Source organism: Seriola dumerili, unplaced genomic scaffold (assembly GCF_002260705.1).
Source record: "Seriola dumerili isolate Sdu_G_001 unplaced genomic scaffold, Sdu_1.0 BDQW01000052.1, whole genome shotgun sequence".
Lineage (NCBI taxonomy): Eukaryota > Metazoa > Chordata > Actinopteri > Carangiformes > Carangidae > Seriola > Seriola dumerili.
In genome coordinates this window covers 23,225,128-23,247,066 of record NW_019174307.1, presented here as the reverse complement: position 1 = coordinate 23,247,066, position 21,939 = coordinate 23,225,128, and the positions used below count along the sequence as shown (strand labels likewise).

Genomic DNA, 21,939 nt, shown 5'->3' with positions numbered 1-21,939 from the left:
AAAGCTTGGTAAGAGTGTGAAATGGAAGTTAAGACAAGACAGATTTCTATTTTGCCAAAGATGCTCAATCTAAAAGTAAATATAGAATATGCACCTGGATCTAGACACAAACAGTCAAATAAACTATGTTTTTCTATATTTTCCCTCCAGGCGTTACTGACATATCGTATTCAGAAGGCCAAAAAACGTGTTTTGTGAGGACACTGTGACCTTGACCTTTGACCACCAAAAGCTACTCAGTTCATCCTTGAGTCCAAGTGAAGGTTTGTACCAAATTCGCTCAAGCTGTTACTGAGATACGGACGGTCGACAACCCGAAAACATGATGCCTCCGGCCCTGGTTGTTGTCGGCGTGGAGGCATAAAAGTACAGTGAGATCCAGGTCTCAGACTTTCTGACCACACTGTATATAACAGTGGCACTGACTTTTATTTTGACAGCTGTGAGCTAAACAGTAGAAACATGCAACAGTGTGTGCCTTTCTAAATTATGTCCAGTCAGTTCAGTTTGCTACAGCCGACTAATCAGGTTTTAGATGTAAATAAAGGGAAATTAAAGCACCTCAATCTCTCAACTTGTGTCACATCTTAGGATCTGAATACTTTTGTAAATAAGAGAGTAAATAAGAGTTTTTCATTTTTTAAATATAAATACATTTCTAAAAACATGTTTTCACTTTGACATAATGGGTTATTGAGTGAAGACTGATGGGAAAAACAGAAAACTGTAACAGGGGCACCACCCAGCAAAGAGGTCTACAGTAACAAAACTTTTGGGTTCAGGACTCCTGAGTTTGCTGGAGTTGTTTACATGTTAGTGGAAAATTTAATGAGATCCATGGAGGGTGAAGCAGTCTGATAAAAACAATCCACTGAGTCAAACACTCCACATCCTGTAACATTGGTGAATAAGACCATCTAGTACAGGTAATAAGTTACCGTGAACCTCAAAGTCAGACTTGTTGTGCCTGTTACTGATCAACATTTTGACTTTGGAGAAACCTGATGGATGATGAATTAAATGTGACGTATATAACTCTTGGTGGATATTTAGAAGTGCAGAAATACAGATATCTGTATTTTGTGATCATGTTTACAGTTTATATTCTAATAATCTGCTGTAATTCCACCATCGTGTGTCTTATCGTGATTCACAGAAACCTCCATGAGCCTATGTACATCTTCATTGCAGCTTTGTTGATCAACTCTGTCCTTTACAGCACTAATATCTACCCAAAGCTTCTGATTGACTTTTTGTCTGAAAAACAGATGATTTCGTTTCAAGCCTGTCTGTTTCAGACTTATATATATTACACTCTGGCCGCTTCAGAGTTCTTACTTCTGTCAGCCATGGCCTATGACAGGTATGTGTCTATATGTAAACCTCTGCAATATCCAACTGTCATGAGAAAAACAACCATCAAAGTCTTTCTGGTTTCAGCTTGGCTCGTGCCTGCTTGTGAGCTCGCAGTGTCGGCTGTATTAAATGCCAATATAAAACTCTGTCGCTTTATTTTGGACGGACTTTTTTGTAATAATGCAATGTTCAATCTTCAGTGTGTTCGCTCAGTAGCACTGTCCATATATGGTGTGTTCATGTTGCTAAATATTGGACTTTTCCCCATGCTCTTCATCCTCTTCACATACACCAGGATCCTTATAATCTCCTACAGAAGCTGCAGAGAAGTCAGGAAAAAAGCTGCACAGACCTGTTTACCTCACCTGCTGGTTTTAATCAGCTTTTCCTTTTTTATTACTTATGATGTCGTTATAGTGAAACTTGAATCTAATTTTCCAAAACTTGCCCATGCAATAATGACTTTACAAATGATCATTTACCATCCTCTGTTTAATCCATTCATATATGGACTGAAAATGAAAGAAATTTCTAAACACCTCAAGAGGCTGTTAAATCACACCATTAAATCTACACTGTTAACTAAAGTAATGTAGTTTCATTTGTAATGATAATGCAGAGATGTGTTTTTTGGCAGCCATCTAATGGACTGATACAGAGTATGTTTGCATTTTGGACTGTGTTCATTCATATTAGTTAGATTATGATTCAGCACTGTGTGATTTAATCTAATAAAATGATTTCAGAGCTCCACACCACTGTTTCTAATGGTACAGGTCTTTCCTGATGAACTCTCAGAGTCATTCATAATTTTGCATAATCGCAGCTTGTAATTTTATTTTTTAATGAATGTATTTACTGTAGATTAACAGGCTACAGCTGTAGCTTGATGTTCACAAAGGCAAACAGAAGGAAATCAATTAAAGGGAGAGTCCACCAATTTTAGACATTAAGGTTCCATGTCATGGTTTGTCTTTCTCAGCCTGTGAAAACAGTTGAACAATATCAATTTGTCAAGTGTGAGAAAAGAAACCCTGATGATCTCACAGTGATGCCATCTGGGTTATCTCAGACTGGTTTTACAGAAGACAAATTCACAACAGAAAGTCTGTGATACAAACTTGTGTTGTGTAGTTAGAAAGACATTTTAAAAGGCGAACACAGAGTCGCTGGAATTTTAGTTGGAAACATGGAAGTAGCATGATTACTCAAGGCTAAATTTAGCCTTGGTGGATTTGGGGTTTTAGTGTGCCACCTTAAATGAATCAAGTGAAACAAAATACCAATTCAGCTCATAAACTCCAGCTGGCTGTTATATGCCTTTTCTTCAAGGCCTGAGTTAGAGGGACTGCTGGGTCACCCTCCTTGTCCAAGGCCCCTCTTCCCTATTTACTCAGTTTGGTCAGACAGCCAACTCTAGAAAGAGTCCTGGTGGTTCCAAACTTTTTCCATTTCACAATTATTGAGGCCACTGTGCTGCTAGGAACACTCAACGCTTATAAAATATGGTTTTACAGCCTTGCCCCAATCTATGCCTCTACCAAGCAGCAACCTCTGAGGCTGAAAAACGAAGCCAACTTGGAAGTGCCAAAAACTGCAGTTCCTCTAATGGCCACTTGAGGTTGTCTCCAAAAGTGAGTCAGTCCCCATAGACTCCTATGTTAAAATGTCCATCTTTATAGCAGAAATTAACATGTTTACAGCCTAGTACAAAAACTGTTTTAGTCTTGATAGCTAATTTCCTCCTTCATGACACCCGTTCATATAACTCACCTGTTTACATTTTATCAAGGCTTAAAGTTATACATTATTGAGGGTGTGCTGCTTTGAGTGACAGGTGGGTGAGCGTATGTTGCCACAAAGTCTCGGTTCCAAACACGCTCCATTTCTTTGCCCATTTTTGGATTAGCCAGAAGTTAGGCGGAGTCAGGCACTGCCAAGATGGCGATGAGGGAGCAGCTCACTCTGAGCTGTGTTTTATTGTGGACGTTTACAGAGAGGTCCTTGGGCTTCATGACTTGGTGTTTGTCTGGACATTATATACACGTGTAATTACGTCTGCTATAGAGGGACTAAAATCAAGTCCGAGACACATGTCAAGAATAATTCAACAGGAAGCACCTGAACACAGCTTAGAGCAACAGCAAAGAGTATGAATACTTTTGTAAATAAGAAAAGATTTCAGTTTTTCAGTTCAGATTTTTTATAAATTTGCCAAAACTTCTAAAACCATTGTCATTATGGGTTGTTGAGTGTAGATTCGAATTAAATCTACAACACAATGTGACATTTTTACCAGTTTTTATTCAGATTTCCACGTTTTGGGGGCATCACCACCATGTACACTGTAATGAATTAGGCAATGGTGGATAAGAATATTTTTAGCAACAGGTGCAAGTGTGTGTGTATGCGGGTATGCACATTTCAGCCTAGAATTTGACGCATGTATCACAGTGACAAGAATTATTATTTGACAGCAACTACAATACAGGTTACAAATATAATATATAAATAAACCATACTACAGTTTAATTATTTATGTATTTTAAATTAAAATGAAAAACAGTTTTGTCTTTGCATAAAACTACAGTTTCACCTACAGTACATACGTATACCACCAAATCAGAAATGTGGACATACTCTTGCTTTCTAAGCTGTTGTTCACTTTACCAACATTATAAACTTTAACAATCAGATTATTTTGCCTGGACAGAACAAACTCTTCAGGTGTTTATAAATTTCTTTCATTTTCAGTCCATATATGATCGGATTAAAGAGAGGATGGTACAGAATCATTTGTAACGTCATTATGAAACGTACAGTTTTAGGAAAATCAGTTTCCATTCGCAGTAGAAGGACATCATATGCACTCGAACAGGAAAAGTTGATTAAAACCAGCAGGTGAGGTAAACAGGTCTGTGCAGCTTTTTTCCTGACTTCCCTACAGCTCCGATAAGATATTATAAATATCCTGATGTATGTGAAGAGAATGAAGAGCACAGGAAATATTACAATATTTGCAAAAACAACCAACCCATATATATTTAGCACAATTGAAGTCACACAGTGAAGTTTGTAAAATGTGCTGTTACAAATGATTCCTTTCAAAGTAAAGTTACAGAGTGTTTTATCAGCATTCAGAACAGCTGGTACTGCAACCTGACAAGCAGGTACAAGCCAAGCTAAAACCAGGAACATCCTCACAGTGGTTCTTCTCATGATAGTTGGATATTGCAGAGGTTTACATATAGACACATACCTGTCATAGGCCATGGCTGCCAAGAGTAAGAACTCTGAACCGCCTAAAGAATAAAACATGAAATACTGAAAGAGACAAGCTGAATAAGATATGATCTGTTTTTCAGATAAGAAGTCAATGAAGAGCTTTGGGTAGATAACAGTGCTGAAAAGAACAGCGTTGATTAGCAAAGCTGCAATGAAAATGTACATAGGCTCATGGAGGTTTTGGTGAATCCAGATCAGATACACAATCGTAGAATTACTGCAGATTATTAGAATATATGCTGTAAACATGATCACAAAATAAAGATATCTGTATTTAGTCATTTCCACATACCCATCAACAATTATGTAAGTTGTATTTAGTTTATTTTCCATTGAGGATGTCTAAAGAAAATGCTAACACACTTCACACTATATGTTGTAGTGGATCGTCTCATGTATTCAGTTACCTGACCTTGAAGTGGACTGTGTTCTTTGAAATATTCTTGCAAATACAGATATGTAGAATTCAAACCAAAGTGTTCGGCCCTCGTGATGTTTTTCTCAGCCTGCTTCACCCTCCATGGATCTCATTAAACTTTCTATCAATAGCTTCCGTCACGTGAACAACATCAAACTCTAGAGTCTTGGACCAGCGGCGGCCTGTGGTACCGAGGGCGCCGCTGCATTGGGGGGTGTATGGAGAAGGAAATGCATCAACCCGCATGTGATCACCTCTGCGGGGACGTGCGCACTATCTGGAACAATTAATGTGTACATATTATAGGATTATACATTATTATTTGCAAAGTCATTATTAAACGTAATGTTCTTGGTAAATCTGATTCCAGTCTAACTATGATGATGTCATACGTAAGCAAACAAGAATAGTTGATTAAAACCAGCAGGTGAGGTAAACAGGTCTGTGCAGCTTTTTCCTGACTTCTCCACAACTTCTGTAGGAGATTATTAGGATCTTTGTGTAGGTAAAAAGTATGAAGAGCGTGGGGAAAAGTGCAACATTAAGCAGAACAACTAGACCATATACAGATAGCACTCTCGAACTCACACAGTAAAGATGGTTGACCAAAATGTTACAAAAAACACCTTTCAAAACTAAGTGACAGAGTTTTGTGTTACTGTGTCGTACGACTGGCACTGCGACCTGACAAGCAGGAAGAATCCAGGCTGAAACCAGGAACATCCTCACAGTGGTTCTTCTCATGATAGTTGGATATTGTACCTATCATGAGTTAACCTTCCTGTCGTGTTCGGGTCAAATCTGACCGATTTACAACTTAAAACACTCATAAATATTGTGTTTTACATCTGATTGCCTTAAGGCCTTATGATATCCTCCACACTATGCACTCAAACATATAAAAGTGATGATCACCTCTTTCATTGAATTTTGAGTGTTTTAATCAACCTTGTTACACCTGTGGTGTTCCCGGTCAAAAGTGACTGCCATAGGAAATGAATGGGTATCCAGACTATATTCATCCATCTGACAGAAAACATCCTCATACACACCACCTCAACTCACTCACTCACTCACTCACTCACTCACTCACTCACTCACTCACTCACTCACTCACTCACTCACTCACTCACTCACTCACTCACTCACTCACTCACTCACTCACTCACTCACTCACTCACTCACTCACTCACTCACTCACTAACTCACTCACTCACTCACTCACTCACTCACTCACTCACTCACTCACTCACATTTCAGACTGAACAATGTCTTTTGCGGGTACACATCTCTTTCCCGCGCTTTATGTGCCGATCCTCCCACGTGAACCAACTTCCTGATGAAACAATGTATCATATCTTCACACAGACTAGACAGGTGTCTGTTATGTGAACCCATCTCTTTCCCACGCTTTTGTGCCTATCCCCCACGTGAACCACACCTTCCAGTCTAATCAATGTATCATCTTCACACAGACCCCATATATATAGCTTGATGTTTGCCTTGCACTCCTTTTACTCTGAGCACAATGAGTAGGCGACTGACCAAGCGGTTCTCTGTCGAAGAGGTTCTGGTCCAGGTTTTTGGACATGATGAAGAGGGCACTGAAATTGAACCAGAGATAGAGGAGAATGTCTCGGAAGTGGAAGACAACACAGATATTGATCCAGATTTTGAGGAGACTGACCAGTCAACAGAGGGAGAGGCACCTGAAGAACAGGCACCTGAGGAGACTTTCCAGTCCAAGAGTGGACACTTGCTCTGGTCTTCATCCCCCCAGGACAGAGGAAGTAGAGCGAGAATGGAAAACATCATAAAGATGACGCCAGGGCCAACACGGTATGCGACATCTCGTGTGGATGACATGAAGTCCAGCTTCCAACTCTTTTTACCAGAGTCCATTGAGGGAATTATACTGGAGATGACAAACCTGGAGGGGAAGCGGGTGTTTGGGGACACCTGGAGAGAAATCGACCTGGTAGACCTCCAAGCCTACATAGGTCTGTTGATTTTAGCAGGAGTATATCGCTCAAACAATGAGGCTACAAAAAGTCTGTGGGATGCAGAGTCTGGCAGGCCTATATTCCGGGCAACTATGTCCTTACAACAAGTTTCATGTCCTTTCAAGAATTATTCGATTTGATAACAGAGATACACAACCCGTCCGCTGGCGAAATGACAAACTGGCTGCCATCAGGAACATTTGGGACAGGTGGGTGGAGCGCCTACCACTTATGTACAATCCAGGCCCTGAGGTGACAGTTGATGAGCGCCTGGTTCCTTTCAGAGGTCGCTGTTCCTTCAAGGTGTACATTCCAAGCAAACCAGGGAAATATGGAATAAAGATCTGGGCAGCATGTGACGCCAGAAGCAGCAATGCCTGGAATATGCAGGTATACATGGGGAAACCCAGTACTGGAAGGGCCGAAAAAAACCAGGGCATGCGTGTTGTGCTGGACATGACAACCGGTCTCCAAGGGCATAATATCACATGTGACTTCTTCACATCATATGCTCTTGGTCAGGAGCTGCTGAAAAGAAAGCTCACCATGGTAGGGACAGTGAGGAAGAACAAGCCTGAACTTCCCCCTGCACTGGTATCGACCAGAGGAAGAGAGGCACTCTCATCAAAATTTGCTTTCACTGACACACACTCTTGTGTCATATGTTCCCAAGAAGAACAGAAATGTCATCCTGATGAGCACGCTACACAAAGACGCCACTGTCAGCACCACAGAGGACAGGAAACCACTTATGATCCAGGACTACAACAAGAACAAAGGAGGCAGTGACTGCCTTGATAAGGTAATGTAAAGTTTCATCCATCATGCATTTTATTTTATTCTTATTTATGTGAATCATAGCATTTTGTGTACAACAGATTCAATATTGTTCCCAATCTCTTATTTATTGTTCCTTTTATTGCAGCTTACTGGTACATACACCTGCAAGCGAATGACAGCCCGCTGGCCTGTGGCACTGTTCCACAACATCCTTGATGTGTCTGCGCTCAACACATATGTGGTGTGGACAGCCATCGACCCAACCTGGAATCAGGGGAAGAGTTTCAAGAGGAGACTTTTCCTAGCAGAGCTGGGGAAAGCTTTGGTGATTCCTGTTATTCAACGGTGCCAGCACATTCCCCGCACACCAGCCTATGCCAGTCTGGTTAGGAGTGTGCAAGCCCCAGCCCCAGCCGCTGCCCTGGCTGCTCTCCCCCAACAAGGACATGGGCAGAAAAGGAAGCGCTGTGAGCTCTGTGCCCCTAGAGACAACAAAACAAGCCTGAGATGCTGCAAATGTGATGCCTATGTTTGCAAGGCCCACTCTGACCTGAGTGTCACATGCCACTCATGTGCATGAATTCACATGCGCACACACACCTACACACACACACACACACCTACACACACACACCTACACACACACACACACACACACACACACACACAAGCGCGACTTCATGTTGAGTTTGGTCTTTGGTTTTCCATTTATTTTTTACATTACATGTTCATTTTGTAATACATTTTCAGTGCCTATTTGTATTTTCACTGCATTTATTTTATGTCTAATTCCATAAATTCATGTTAAACACTACTTTGAGACATTGTTCACAGCTAAAGAATGTTGAATAAAAATTTGGTGGTGAAAAATGTTTTTTGTGCTAATTTAAGAGCAGTTAAAACAGTTAAAACAGACCGGTCAATTTTGACCAGGAACACTAAAGTAAGGGGCGGAGGCGAACACGACAGGAGGGTTAAATGTTAAAATGTCCATCTTTACAGCAGAAATAAACATGTTTACAGCCTGGTGCAAAAAACAGTTTTGGTCTCTAGAGCTAATTTCCTCCTTCATGACACCTGTACGTGGGTGAATTTTTATATAACTCAACCATTTCAATTTTATTAAGGCTTAAAGTTATACATTATTGAGGGTGTGCTGCTTTGAGTGACAGGTGGGTGAGCATATGTTGCCACAAAGTCTCAGTTCCAAACACGCTCCATTTCTTTGCCCATTTTTGGATTAGCCAGAAGTTAGGCGAAGTCAGGCAATGCCAAGATAACAATGGTGGAGCAGCTTGTGGAGGTTTACAGAGAGCTCCTTGGACTTCATGACTTGGTGTTTGTCTGGACATTATATACACAGGTGCCTTTAAACTATGTCAAATCAATTACATCTGCTATAGAGGGACTAAAATCAAGTCCGAGACACATGTCAAGAATAATTAAACAGGAAGCACCTGAACACAGCTTAGAGCAACAGCAAAGGGTATGAATACTTCTGTAAATAAGAAAAGATTTCAGTTTTTCAGTTCAGATTTTTTATAAATTTGCCAAAACTTCTAAAACCATTGTCATTATGGGTTGTTGAGTGTAGATTCGAATTAAATCTACAACACAATGTGACATTTTTACCAGTTTTTATTCAGATTTCCACGTTTTGGGGGCATCACAACCACGTACACTGTAATGAATTAGGCAATTATTAATATCATATTTATTATTATTATCATTATTATTATTAATTGTCACCAGTGCAACAGGTGCAAGTGTGTGTGTATGCGGGTATGCACATTTCAGCCTAGAATTTGACGCATGTATCACAGTGACAAGAATTATTATTTGACAGCAACTACAATACAGGTTACAAATATAATATATAAATAAACCATACTACAGTTTAATTATTTATGTATTTTAAATTAAAATGAAAAACAGTTTTGTCTTTGCATAAAACTACAGTTTCACCTACAGTACATACGTATACCACCAAATCAGAAATGTGGACATACTCTTGCTTTCTAAGCTGTTGTTCACTTTACCAACATTATAAACTTTAACAATCAGATTATTTTGCCTGGACAGAACAAACTCTTCAGGTGTTTATAAATTTCTTTCATTTTCAGTCCATATATGATCGGATTAAAGAGAGGATGGTACAGAATCACTTGTAACGACATTATGAAACGTACAATTTTAGGAAAATCAGTTTCTATTCGCAGTAGAAGGAAATCATATGCACTCAAGCAGGAATAATTGATTAAAACCAGCAGGTGAGGTAAACAGGTCTGTGCAGCTTTTTTCCTCACTTCCCTACTGCTGCGATAAGATATTATAATTATCCTGATGTATGTGAAGAGAATGAAGAGCAAAGGAGACATTATAATATTTGCAAAAACAACCAAACCATATATATTTAGTGCAATTGAAGTCACACAGTGAAGTTTGTAAAATGTGCTGTTACAAATGATTCCTTTCAAAGTAAAGCTGCAGAGTGTTTTATCAGCACTCAGAACAGCTGGTACTGCAACATGACAAGCAGGTACAAGCCAAGCTAAAACCAGGAAGATCCTCACAGTGGTTCTTCTCATGATAGTTGGATATTGCAGAGGTTTACATATAGACACATACCTGTCATAGGCCATGGCTGACAGCAGTAAGAACTCTGAACCACCTAAAGAATAAAACATGAAATACTGAAAGAGACAGGTTGAATAAGATATGATCTGTTTTTCAGATAAGAAGTCAATGAAGAGCTTTGGGTAAACCGCAGTGCTGAAAAGAACAGCGTTGATTAGCAAAGCTGCAATGAAAATGTACATAGGCTCATGGAGGTTTTGGTGAATCCAAATCAGATACACAATCGTAGAATTACTGCAGATTATTAGAATATATGCTGTAAACATGATCACAAAATAAAGATATCTGTATTTAGTCATTTCCACATACCCATCAACAATTATGTAAGTTGTATTTAGGTTATTTTCCATTGAGGATGTCTAAAGAAAATGCTAACATACTTCACACTATATGTTGTAGTGGATCGTCTCATCTTTTCAGTAACCTGACCTTGAAGTGGACTGTGTTCTTTGAAATATTCTTGCAAATACAGATATGTAGAATTCAAACCAAAGTGTTCGGCCCTCGTGATGTTTTTCTCAGCCTGCTTCACCCTCCATGGATCTCATTAAACTTTCTATCAATAGCTTCCGTCACGTGAACAACATCAAACTCTAGAGTCCTGGACCAGCGGCGGCCTGTGGTACCAAGGGCGCCTAATTGGGGGGCATATGGAGAAGGAAATGCATCAACCCGCATGTGATCACCTCTGCGGGGACGTGCGCACTATCTGGAACAATTAATGTGTACATATTATAGGATTATACATTATTATTTGCAAAGTCATTATTAAACGTAATGTTCTTGGTAAATCTGATTCCAGTCTAACTATGATGATGTCATACGTAAGCAAACAAGAATAGTTGATTAAAACCAGCAGGTGAGGTAAACAGGTCTGTGCAGCTTTTTCCTGACTTCTCCACAACTTCTGTAGGAGATTATTAGGATCTTTGTGTAGGTAAAAAGTATGAAGAGCGTGGGGAAAAGTGCAACATTAAGCAGAACAACTAGACCATATACAGATAGCACTCTCGAACTCACACAGTAAAGATGGTTGACCAAAATGTTACAAAAAACACCTTTCAAAACTAAGTGACAGAGTTTTGTGTTACTGTGTCGTACGACTGGCACTGCGACCTGACAAGCAGGAAGAATCCAGGCTGAAACCAGGAACATCCTCACAGAGGTTCTTCTCATGATAGTTGGATATTGCAGAGGTTTACATATAGACACATACCTGTCATAGGCCATGACTGCCAACAGTAAGAACTCTGAACCACTTAAAGAGTAAAACATGAAAACCTGAAAGAGACAAGCTGAATGAGATATGATCTGTTTTTCGGATAGAAAGTCAATTAGAAGCTTTGGGTAGATAACAGTTCACCACCATGAGCTGATATCATGTGAACAACTCCATCAGACTGTGGAGGCCTGAACCCGTAGGTGTTAGACTTTGTTTACATGGGTGTTGCTCTCTTTACATTTTTCTGTGCATCTGGAAACAACAATGTTACCACAGTGCGTGGAGCAGTGGTTCTCAAAGTGGGGTCCGGGGAACCCCAGGGATCCTTGAGGTGGTTCCTGGGGGTCCCCAGCAAAAAGGGGAAACTTCAAACCTGAAGTGACCTCGCTAAGCTCAGGTCCCGCTTCGTAGTTCAGGCCTCTAGTAACAGTTTGGTCTGAGGGAGAGGCCTTTTTTGTTTCCTCTTGTTTGTGGTTTAGAGATATGTCATTTATGTACGTCTAGTTTTCTTTGCCAGGGAAGTTTAGGACTAATTAATTAAATTATTGTTTGTTGTTTTGGGCACCGCTCTGATGTTAATAAACTGTTATGTCTAGGTTTCCCTCAGACCAGGTACATAGTGATCATCAGAGTACACTGACACAACTTCAGGTGGATCCATTATAAAGATTTATATAATTCAAGGGAACTTTCTTTTATCATACTTATCATACTTGTAAAGTCCAGTTCTGATGACCGTCATCACGTCACCTCAGTCTAGTGTTCATTTTCATGCTGTACACTGAAGAGTTTCAATACTTTCTCTCTGCTGTCAGATTTGTGTGGACCAGAGAACACAATATTAAATGCACTGAGACTTTCAGTGGTGGGAGCATCAATATCACTGCTACTAAAAATATTTTATTAGTTTTTTTTTTTAAGTATATTTTTTGGGTTTTTTATGCCTTTATTTGATAGTGCAGTAGAGAGAGACAGGAAATGGGGAGGCAGAGAGAGGGGGAATGACATGCAGCAAAGGCCGTCCGATGCGGGACTCGAACCGGGGCCAACTGCAGCGAGGACTGGGGCCTCTACACATGGGGCGCCTGCTTAGACCACTACGCCACACGACGCTCCGAAAAAAAAAAAAAATTATTAGTTTGACTTGCATTTACAGTATAAAGAAAACAAGAGAAACATCTGCTTCAGTTTAAATATCAACCATCACATTAACTCACTTTTTAAACTTGATTTTACAACATTGAAAGTGTTCATCTTCACTCTATGATCATTATGAGCTTCATCAATACAACCAGAGATAATGGTACTCATGAATGTAACAAGGTTGTATTTAGGTATGGTTAATTAAATGGAAATTGAAAAAACTATTAATTGTGATTACCTGTTATATAGCCTACCAGGTATATTTCAATAAAAAGTGACTTTTGTGTAACTTCCATCACATTGTTGAGGTTCCCGATGATCATTAATGTGTTCATTATAAAACAAATTGTTAAAAATACTTTCCAGGGAACAAAAAAAATCACATTATTCTTTGTTGAAGAAATGACCCTCAGTCATTTTACACGACATAACAACCTCTTCAGGTGTTTAGAGATTTCTTTCATTTTCAGTCCATATATGATCGGATTAAAGAGAGGATGGTACAGAACGACCTGTAGAGTCATGATTAAACGTGCAGTTTTTGGAATATCAGATTCCAGTCTCAGTATAATGATGTCATAAGTACACAACAATGAAAAATTGACTAAAACCAGCAGGTGAGGTAAACAGGTCTGTGCAGCTTTTGTCCTGACTTCTCTGCTGCTTCGATAGGAGATTATAAGTATCTTTATGTACGTGAAAACTATGTAGAACATTGGAAAAAATACAATATTAAGCAAAATAATCACACCATACATAGATAGGCCTCTTGAACTCACACAGTGAAGTTTGTGAACTGAATTGTTACAAAAAATTCCTTCCAAAGTAAAGTGACAGACTTTCCTCTTAGAACTCAATATAGCTGATCCTGCCACCTGAGAGGCAGGTACGAGCCAAGCCAAAACCAAGAAAACACTGATCGTAGTTTTTGTCATGATGGTCGGATACCGCAGAGGTTTACATATACACACATACCTGTCATAGGCCATGGCTGACAACAGTAAGAACTCTGAACCCCCTAAACTGTAAAAAATAAAATATTGAAAGTGACACACTGGATGTGATATGATCTGTTTTTCAGATAAAAAGTCAATCAGAAGCTTCGGGTAGATAACAGTGCTGTAAAGAACCGAGTTCACTAACAAAGCTGCAATGAAAATGTACATAGGCTCATGGAGGCTTTGGTGAATCACGATGAGGCATACAATGATGGAATTACAGAAAATTATTAAAATATATATGGTAAAGATAATTACAAAATAAAAATATCTGTATTTTTCAACGTCTACATAACCATTTAGAGTTATATATGTTACATTTCTGTCATCATCCATTGGGATTGTCAAACATTAACAATGTTTTAAACAGGCAGATTATATAATAAACATACCTAAATCACATTTGAGTAAAGACGACTGAGTTTGATGATAGAGTTGAATTTACAATTGAATGGCTCATACATTCACAGTTACTAGAGTTCTAAATGCACTCAGTATGTGTTCATCTGTGTAGCTCAAAAAGAGCACGGTTCGAGTTTGTGAAATGTTTTTATCAGATGGCTTCACCCTCCATGGATCTCATTAAACTCTTCACCTAAAGAGACAACATGTAATCAACTTTGTCAAACTCTTGAGACGTGTTTTCACCTGTTTTACTGGGACATGTATCCCCCAAATGTTGCCTGTGTCAACAATAATGGTACTGCACTCTATGTTGTTTACCCCCCCCCTTTCTCAAAAAGAGCCCCTTGTGGTCCATGAGTAGATTTGTTAAAATGTCATATCAAATTTATATTTTAAATTTCGTGTTTCTCTAACTGTCCGCAAGTTTTTCAGTTTTTGTTTATTAATATTAAATCAACTCGTAAGTAATTTCAAACGTTATTATTTGTATTGGCTGTTTTACGGTGTTGTTGGATTTACAGCAATGTAACCTACTGTTTTGCAACACCGTCTACTCATGTAGCTACGTCACTTTACAGTTCATGTTTTACAATTTATGTAAAAAATAACAAGCGTGACATTAGAAAGGGAATGTGAGTGAAGCTTATGGTTAACTCTGGAATTTGAAATAGTCACTTGTAAATATGTTTAGACAGATTTGTCTCCATCTAAGCCATATCCAAGACCTTCTCCTCTTGGAGCAGGGCAGACAGTCATATGTGGTGAGCTACAGGCTGAATCTCGCTGTATGGACTCATACTCACACTATGGCCATTATGTCGAGGCTTTGACAGTCCCATTCAGGGAGAGTACTCCTGGAGACTAGGGATCCACTACTACTGGCCTAGCTTTCTTCTGTCTTGCCACTTGCATCATGTCCAAAGGTCAGGAATGTAATTTCAAGTAATGCACTTTCAGAAGTCAACTCAAAGGATTTGAATGTGCCTTTGCAATCTTCTGTGTAATAACTCAGAACTCTGGGTAGGCCCTATGTGGTATTTTTTGTTGGGCTGAATCCAAGTTTTGAGCTGTTTCTTTGAGACAATCTTCACAGGATATCATTCGGACTGATCCATGATGGTTGGATGGTGATGGGGAGCAATGGCACGCAGTTGGGAGGTGTGGTTTGGAATCAGTTGGCTAATGGTCACCAGATAATTTTTGCTCATGTTGGCAATGGTCAGTTGAGTTGTAGCAGTGACAATCAGATGATTCATGGTAGCAATGGACAGATGAGTCATAGTTATGATAGTTGGGTAATTAATGGCCTCGGGGGTCGTATTCCTTGCAGTGGCAACAATTGTCCCAAGAATGAATTTCCTTGCTCAAGTTCCACAGAAAGATATTTTGAATGTTCCTTTCCCCTACATTACTTTATCCACAAAAGATCCGATGGCAAACTGATTAAAGGTGTCTGCTTTCTCTCTATTGACTATAATTACGGATGTGGTGTCAATCTTGAATATTATGCTCAAAAAAAATTGCGTGGCTGCAAAATAATATATTTTTCTGCTCATAAAGTTGCAGTAGGTCCAGATTGTGGGTCTCTGAAGTTGCAGTGGTAAGTGTTTATTGTTAGAACTATATTGAACATATTTTATCAACCTGCCCACGTCATGATGTCTTTAAGGTTTAAAATGTCTGCTTTATGGCCATATTAATAAAGTTGTCATAAAGTGAAAAGGGTGTATTTAAAAATCAACAATCAACAAGAGGCACTTGGATTGCTTTATGTGTTGCTATAATCGCGATACTCTTACAGTAGTAGCAGTTTGTCATCAAGAATATTGACCTAAACTATAATCAGATAATCTACCATATATTAAGAATTAAGTTTCTACTGTGTACTGTTTTTATTTTATCATGTTCAAAGGAAAAACTGTTTCCTATTAAAGGAAACCAATTAGCTTGTTAGATGTTTTATATTGACATGTTTGTCTTCGCATTTTACATATGTGGTATCAATTTGAACCTGTTCGCTGTTTCAAGGAGTTACAGAACTTTCTGGGGAATCGGTGTTTCCTCATTAAAATGCATATTTAAGCAGAATATCACACCAGAATCCAACCAGATAATTTACTATACAAGGACTATTAAGGTTCTACTGTAAATTGTTCTTGAGTTATCAAGTGGGGTCCCAGTCACACATCATGTAACACAGTGGTGGGACATATAAACAGAATTTAGAGACAATAACAATATTGAAATAAAAAGCAAGTAAAAATGACAAGAGTAAAAACTAATGTTAAATTGATGATTTGAAAGAGGATACTATGGCCTTAGAGGAGGTCCTCTGGCAGATGAGAGCAGATGCTCTAGGCTGTGACAGAAAAGTCACCCTCACATTTACCTGATTGGGACTCTCTTGAAAAGTTATCAGTACAATTTAAAACAAACTCTTAAACAAACAGAGTAAAGAGGCTGAAACAGGTCTAATGTGATCTCATCTTTTAGTGGTGGTTATTGTAGTCATAATTATTACAGATGAAAGTATCAGTCTTGATAACATACATTCTTTTTATCTTGACAGAACAACCTCTTCAGGTGTTTAGAGATTTCTCTCATTTTAAGTCCATATATGATCGGATTAAAAAGAGGATTATACAAAACTAATTGTAAAGTCATTATCAGACGTACAGTTTTGGGAAAATCAGATTCCAGTCTAACTGTTATAACATCATACGCAATCAAAAAAAAATAGTTGATCAAAACCAGCAGGTGAGGTAAACAGGTCTGTGCTGCTTTTTTTCGGACTTCTCCACAACTCTGATAACATACGATAAGTATTCTGGTGTATGTAAAAACTATGAAGAGCACAGGAACACCGACAAGATTTAGAAAAATGACCACGCCATATATAGATATCGCTTTTGAACTCACACAAAAAAGTTTGTAAATTGAGTTATTACAATAAATGACTTTCAAAGTAAAGCCACAGAGCTTTTGATCGGCGCTCATTGCTGCTAATCCCACAAGCTGACAAGGAGGGAAAAGCCAAGCTAAAGCCAGAAAGACTTTTGTGGTCGTTTTTCTCATGATAGTTGGATATTGCAGAGGTTTACATATAGACACATACCTGTCATAGGACATGGCTGCTAACAGTAAAAACTCTGAACCGATTAAAGTATAAAACAGAAAATACTGAAGAAGACAGGCTTCATAAGATATGATCTGTTTTTCAGATAAAAAATCAATCAAAAGCTTTGGGTAGATATTAGTGCTGAGAAAAACAGAGTTGATTAACAAAGCTGCAATGAAAATGTACATAGGCTCATGGAGGTTTTGGTGAATCCAAATCAGGTACACAATAGTAGAATTACTGCAGATTATTAGAATATATACTATAAAAACAACCATAAAATAAAGGTATCTGTATTTGTGAACTTCTACATGCCCACCAAGAGTTATATATGTTATATTTAAATCCTCATCCATTAAAAAAACTTAAATATGAAATCTTGATTATTGAAAAACGCAGATAATTTAACAGGAATATATGAATAAAAACTGAAAAATAAAAGGTCTTACTTTGAAAATTACAATAACACGTCTATGTATTGGGTTTCTCTTATCCACAGTAATCTGACCTTGAAATTCACTTAGAATATGCTCCTGTTTACACCTCAGGACTCAGAAACTGTTGGAGCCTGTGAAATGGTTTTATCAGACAGCTCCACCCTCCATGGATCTCATTAAACTTTCCACTAAGAGTGATCAACATGTAAACAACTTTATCAAACTCTGGAGGCCTGAATCCACAGGCGCTGTTAGATCTGTTTTAAACAGTGTCCATTAAATGACATCATGCTGATTGATCCATTCTTATTTTCACTTAGCTTCATACTCATACTGTATCACTTGGTACCATTTCATTTAGGATAAGAGCAAAGATTGTTTCTCTAGAAAGATGTATCACTCTGTAAAAGGCCAATAAGACTACCCAAAGCAGAATACATCCCATATGACAACTATTTCCAGTTTTATTTCAGATAGAAGTAATGTTTGTTCCCTGGGACAGATGTTCCACTTTCTTTAATGTGCTTTAATGTCGCTTTCACCTGTTATTGTGGAACCTGGTGAAACCCAATAAGGGAGTGACCATGGGTGTCTACGTCATCTTTTCCAAAGGTCTCGGTTTTCGCCTGACAACCCAAAATCTGGTCAGCAGCGTTTCCCAAAGTTTCAGTTTTCGGTGCGTGAAAACTCTTGAGTCGAGTCGACGGGAGGCGAAAACGTAGCAAACGAGATGCGTTTTAAAACAAAAACGTAGTAGTGTGGACGTAGGCGTAGGTTATGTTTTCTTTATTTTCTTCACTGTATCATTTCCCGTTTTATTTTGTGTTACTCAAATTTGATCGTTTCAGATCCTTCACTTCCTGCCCTTGTATCTCCCGCCCTGAGGTGTTTCAGTTGTTTCATTGTCCTTCCCTCCTCAGTGTTTTTAGTTTCTGTCCTCCCACTCCAGCATTAGTTCTTTGTGTTTAGTTTTTCCTGGTTTAATGATATGAGCGAGTTTTCCAGATGATCGACTCAAAACAAATTGGACACTACTACACTTACTACTCCTACCACATGGATTCATGTACAATACAAATGTGGTGAGCCATCCATCTGTTAATGGAGGCTTTGAGTTGAGATTCTTGGTACTGAGGTCAAGAATATAGTCCCGTACATAAGTTTAGTTTTGTCTCACAGAAACTCTCAACAAAGAGGAAATGTTATGAACGTTCCTCTCCTCTATGTCATTCTGTCCTGAAAAACATTCTTTAATAAATGGATGAAAAACATCAGCTTTGTGGTATCCCAGCTCTTACAGAGCTCTTATTAGTGCCACGAGTAGAATAGCTGAGAGGAGTGCCTCGGGCCTCGGGTTTATTATTCTTCCGCGAAATTTTGGCGCGTAACTCGTCCCGCAGCTTTGAGAAAACCCCGGTAATATATACATCAAAACGTGCGTCTTGATCCTGAAAGAGGTGCTATGACTTTTGGTGTTAAAATTCCAATTTTTCCCAAAGTTATTCCCAAAATACTGGGAATAAATAATGCATTGGAATTTTCTTTAGAAACCCACCTTTTTTCTACAAAATTTCACCTTTTTTCCGAGTCACCCAGCTCTCTCATACCTGCACATAGAAATGTGATTCAAACTATAAAACGGAGGAAAACTTCTGCTCTCTCCAAAACATAGGAACTGTTTTTACATAACATGTAAACTTTTCAAACTATGAGCACTCAAAGGAGGAGTGCAAATCACTTTTTCTTCAAAGTTAGAGAGAAAGCATCAGTTGGCTAGAGTGCGTGAAGCAGTAAAAAATAACCTTTATTTTTATTTTTAACTCGAGCTCACGGCCAAACCGTAAAAAGGAGACAAATAATTCTTTCTGAAAATGTAGACATAGTTGTTGGGATTCATAAAATGTAACTTTGACAGGCAGGGTCTGCACAAAATTTAAACGGGGGTGCCGAGTCCGTCTGGCCATAAATGATTGGATTAAATAGAGGGTGATACAAAACCAGTTGTAAAGTTATTATTAATTGAGCAATTTTCGGAATATCAGATTCCAGTCTAACTATAATAACATCATACGAACACAGCAAGGTAAAGTTCATCAAAACCAGCAGGTGAGGTAAACAGGTCTCTGCAGCTTTTTTCCTGACTTCTTTGCAACTGCGATATGTTAAAATAAATATTTTTGCATATGTAAAAAGTATGAAGAGCATGGGAAAAAGTGCAACATTTAGCAAAATGACCACGCCATATATAGATATTGCTCTTGAACTCACACAGTGAAGTTTGTAAATTGAATTATTGCAAAAAATGACTTTCAAAGTAAAGTCACAGAGCTTTTGATTAGCACTCATCGTTGCTGTTGCCACAAGCTGACAAGCAGGGAAAAGCCAAGCTAAAGCCACTAAGACTTCAATAGTTGTTTTTCTCATGATAGTTGGATATTGCAGAGGTTTACATATAGACACATACCTGTCATAGGACATGGCTGCTAACAATAAGTATTCTGAACCACCTAAAGCATAAAACAGAAAATACTGAAGAAGACAGGCTTCATAAGATATGATCTGTTTTTCAGATAAAAAATCAATCAAAAGCTTTGGGTAGATATTAGTGCTGTAAAGAATAGAATTGATTAACAAAGCTGCAATGAAAATGTACATAGGCTCATGGAGGTTTTGGTGAATCCAGATCAGGTACACAATAGTAGAATTACTGCAGATTATTAGAATATATGCTGTAAAAATGATAATAAAATAAAGGTATCTGTATTTGTGAACTTCTACATGCCCACCAAGAGTTATATATGTTATATTTAATTCTTCATCCATTAAAAAAGTTAAATATGAAATCTTGATGATTGAAATAGGCAGATAATTTAACAGGAATATATGAATGAAAGTTGAAAAGTAAAAGGTCTTACTTTGAATATTACAATAACATGTCTCTGTATTGGGTTTCTCTTATTCACAGTAATCTCATCTTGAAATTCACTTGTTCATCTCCACCTCAGGAATCAGAAACTGTTGGAGCATGTGAAATGGTTTTATCGGACAGATTCATCCTCCATGGATCTCATTAAACTTTCCACTAAGAGTGACCAACATGTAAACAACTTAAACAAACTTAACTTAAACTTAAACAATCAAACTCTGGAGGCCTGAATCCACAAGCACTATTAGATCTGTTTTACACTGGTTTGTGACACTGCTCAGACAGATCTCCTGTGAGATCTGGTTTTCATGGATAATGTCGGATGTGATTTGGCAGTTGAAGAAGTCAGTGATGCATGTCCTTTACTTCATGCTGTTTTTGAAAAACCTCTGGATGTCAGCCACAAGATGCCCTCCATGTCTCTGGCTTTCAAGGCCTGGACTTGGGTAAGGATGGTTTGGGCATCTAATCAGCATGCCTTGTGGATGCCTCCATTCAACTTTTATCTATCTATTTATCTATCTATCTCTCTATCTATCTATCTGATCTCATTAAACTTTCCACTAAGAGTGATCAACATGTAAACAACTTTATCAAACTCTGGAGGCCTGAATCCACAGGCGCTGTTAGATCTGTTTTAAACAGTGTCCATTAAATGACATCATGCTGATTGATCCATTCTTATTTTCACTTAGCTTCACACTCATACTGTATCACTTGGTACCATTTCATTTAGGATAAGAGCAAAGATTGTTTCTCTAGAAAGATGTATCACTCTGTAAAAGGCCAATAAGACTACCCAAAGCAGAATACATCCCATATGACAACTATTTCCAGTTTTATTTCAGATAGAAGTAATGTTTGTTCCCTGGGACAGATGTTCCACTTTCTTTAATGTGCTTTACTGTCGCTTTCACCTGTTATTGTGGAACCTGGTGAAACCCAATAAGGGAGTGACCATGGGTGTCTACGTCATCTTTTCCAAAGGTCTCGGTTTTCGCCTGACAACCCAAAATCTGGTCAGCAGCGTTTCCCAAAGTTTCAGTTTTCGGTGCGTGAAAACTCTTGAGTCGAGTCGACGGGAGGCGAAAACGTAGCAAACGAGATGCGTTTTAAAACAAAAACGTAGTAGTGTGGACGTAGGCGTAGGTTATGTTTTCTTTATTTTCTTCACTGTGTCATTTCCCGTTTTATTTTGTGTTACTCAAATT

At 38.5% G+C, this 21,939-nt stretch overlaps 6 protein-coding genes and 2 pseudogenes across 6 annotated transcripts; 2 read left to right on the top strand and 6 right to left on the bottom strand.

Annotated features, from left to right (window-relative positions):
• Positions 1 to 1,004: 1,004 nt before the first annotated feature.
• LOC111218092 (olfactory receptor 13C2-like) lies at positions 1,005 to 1,952 on the top strand. Its single transcript, XM_022740187.1, has one exon. It carries the CDS (start codon positions 1,005 to 1,007, stop codon positions 1,950 to 1,952), a length of 948 nt encoding a protein of 315 aa, XP_022595908.1.
• Positions 1,953 to 4,047: 2,095 nt separating this feature from the next.
• Positions 4,048 to 4,974, bottom strand: LOC111218091 (olfactory receptor 11A1-like). The gene has a single exon (XM_022740186.1). The coding sequence runs from the start codon at positions 4,972 to 4,974 to the stop codon at positions 4,048 to 4,050; it is 927 nt and encodes a 308-aa protein (XP_022595907.1).
• Positions 4,975 to 6,587: 1,613 nt separating this feature from the next.
• Positions 6,588 to 8,422, top strand: LOC111218090 (annotated as a pseudogene).
• Positions 8,423 to 9,902: 1,480 nt separating this feature from the next.
• LOC111218089 (olfactory receptor 6N2-like) lies at positions 9,903 to 10,829 on the bottom strand. The gene has a single exon (XM_022740184.1). It carries the CDS (start codon positions 10,827 to 10,829, stop codon positions 9,903 to 9,905), a length of 927 nt encoding a protein of 308 aa, XP_022595905.1.
• A 178-nt stretch (positions 10,830 to 11,007) lies between these two features.
• Positions 11,008 to 11,835, bottom strand: LOC111218087 (annotated as a pseudogene).
• Positions 11,836 to 13,257: 1,422 nt separating this feature from the next.
• Positions 13,258 to 14,178, bottom strand: LOC111218086 (olfactory receptor 10AG1-like). The gene has a single exon (XM_022740180.1). The coding sequence runs from the start codon at positions 14,176 to 14,178 to the stop codon at positions 13,258 to 13,260; it is 921 nt and encodes a 306-aa protein (XP_022595901.1).
• A 2,601-nt stretch (positions 14,179 to 16,779) lies between these two features.
• On the bottom strand, positions 16,780 to 17,721 carry LOC111218085 (olfactory receptor 6N2-like). Its single transcript, XM_022740178.1, has one exon. The coding sequence runs from the start codon at positions 17,719 to 17,721 to the stop codon at positions 16,780 to 16,782; it is 942 nt and encodes a 313-aa protein (XP_022595899.1).
• A 619-nt stretch (positions 17,722 to 18,340) lies between these two features.
• Positions 18,341 to 20,625, bottom strand: LOC111218084 (olfactory receptor 6N2-like). Its single transcript, XM_022740177.1, has 2 exons — positions 19,742 to 20,625; positions 18,341 to 18,359 (listed from the first exon to the last, which is right to left on the bottom strand). Exons 1-2 carry the CDS (start codon positions 20,623 to 20,625, stop codon positions 18,341 to 18,343), a joined length of 903 nt encoding a protein of 300 aa, XP_022595898.1.
• Between the last annotated feature and the right edge of the window lie 1,314 nt (positions 20,626 to 21,939).

Bases quoted from the DNA above. Each gene is read 5' to 3' on its own strand.
- LOC111218092 (XM_022740187.1), top strand. From the start codon at position 1,005: ATGGATGATGAATTAAATGTGACGTATATAACTCTTGGTGGATATTTA.
- LOC111218091 (XM_022740186.1), bottom strand. From the start codon at position 4,974: ATGGAAAATAAACTAAATACAACTTACATAATTGTTGATGGGTATGTG.
- LOC111218084 (XM_022740177.1), bottom strand. From the start codon at position 20,625: ATGGATGAAGAATTAAATATAACATATATAACTCTTGGTGGGCATGTA.
- LOC111218086 (XM_022740180.1), bottom strand. From the start codon at position 14,178: ATGGATGATGACAGAAATGTAACATATATAACTCTAAATGGTTATGTA.
- LOC111218089 (XM_022740184.1), bottom strand. From the start codon at position 10,829: ATGGAAAATAACCTAAATACAACTTACATAATTGTTGATGGGTATGTG.
- LOC111218085 (XM_022740178.1), bottom strand. From the start codon at position 17,721: ATGGATGAGGATTTAAATATAACATATATAACTCTTGGTGGGCATGTA.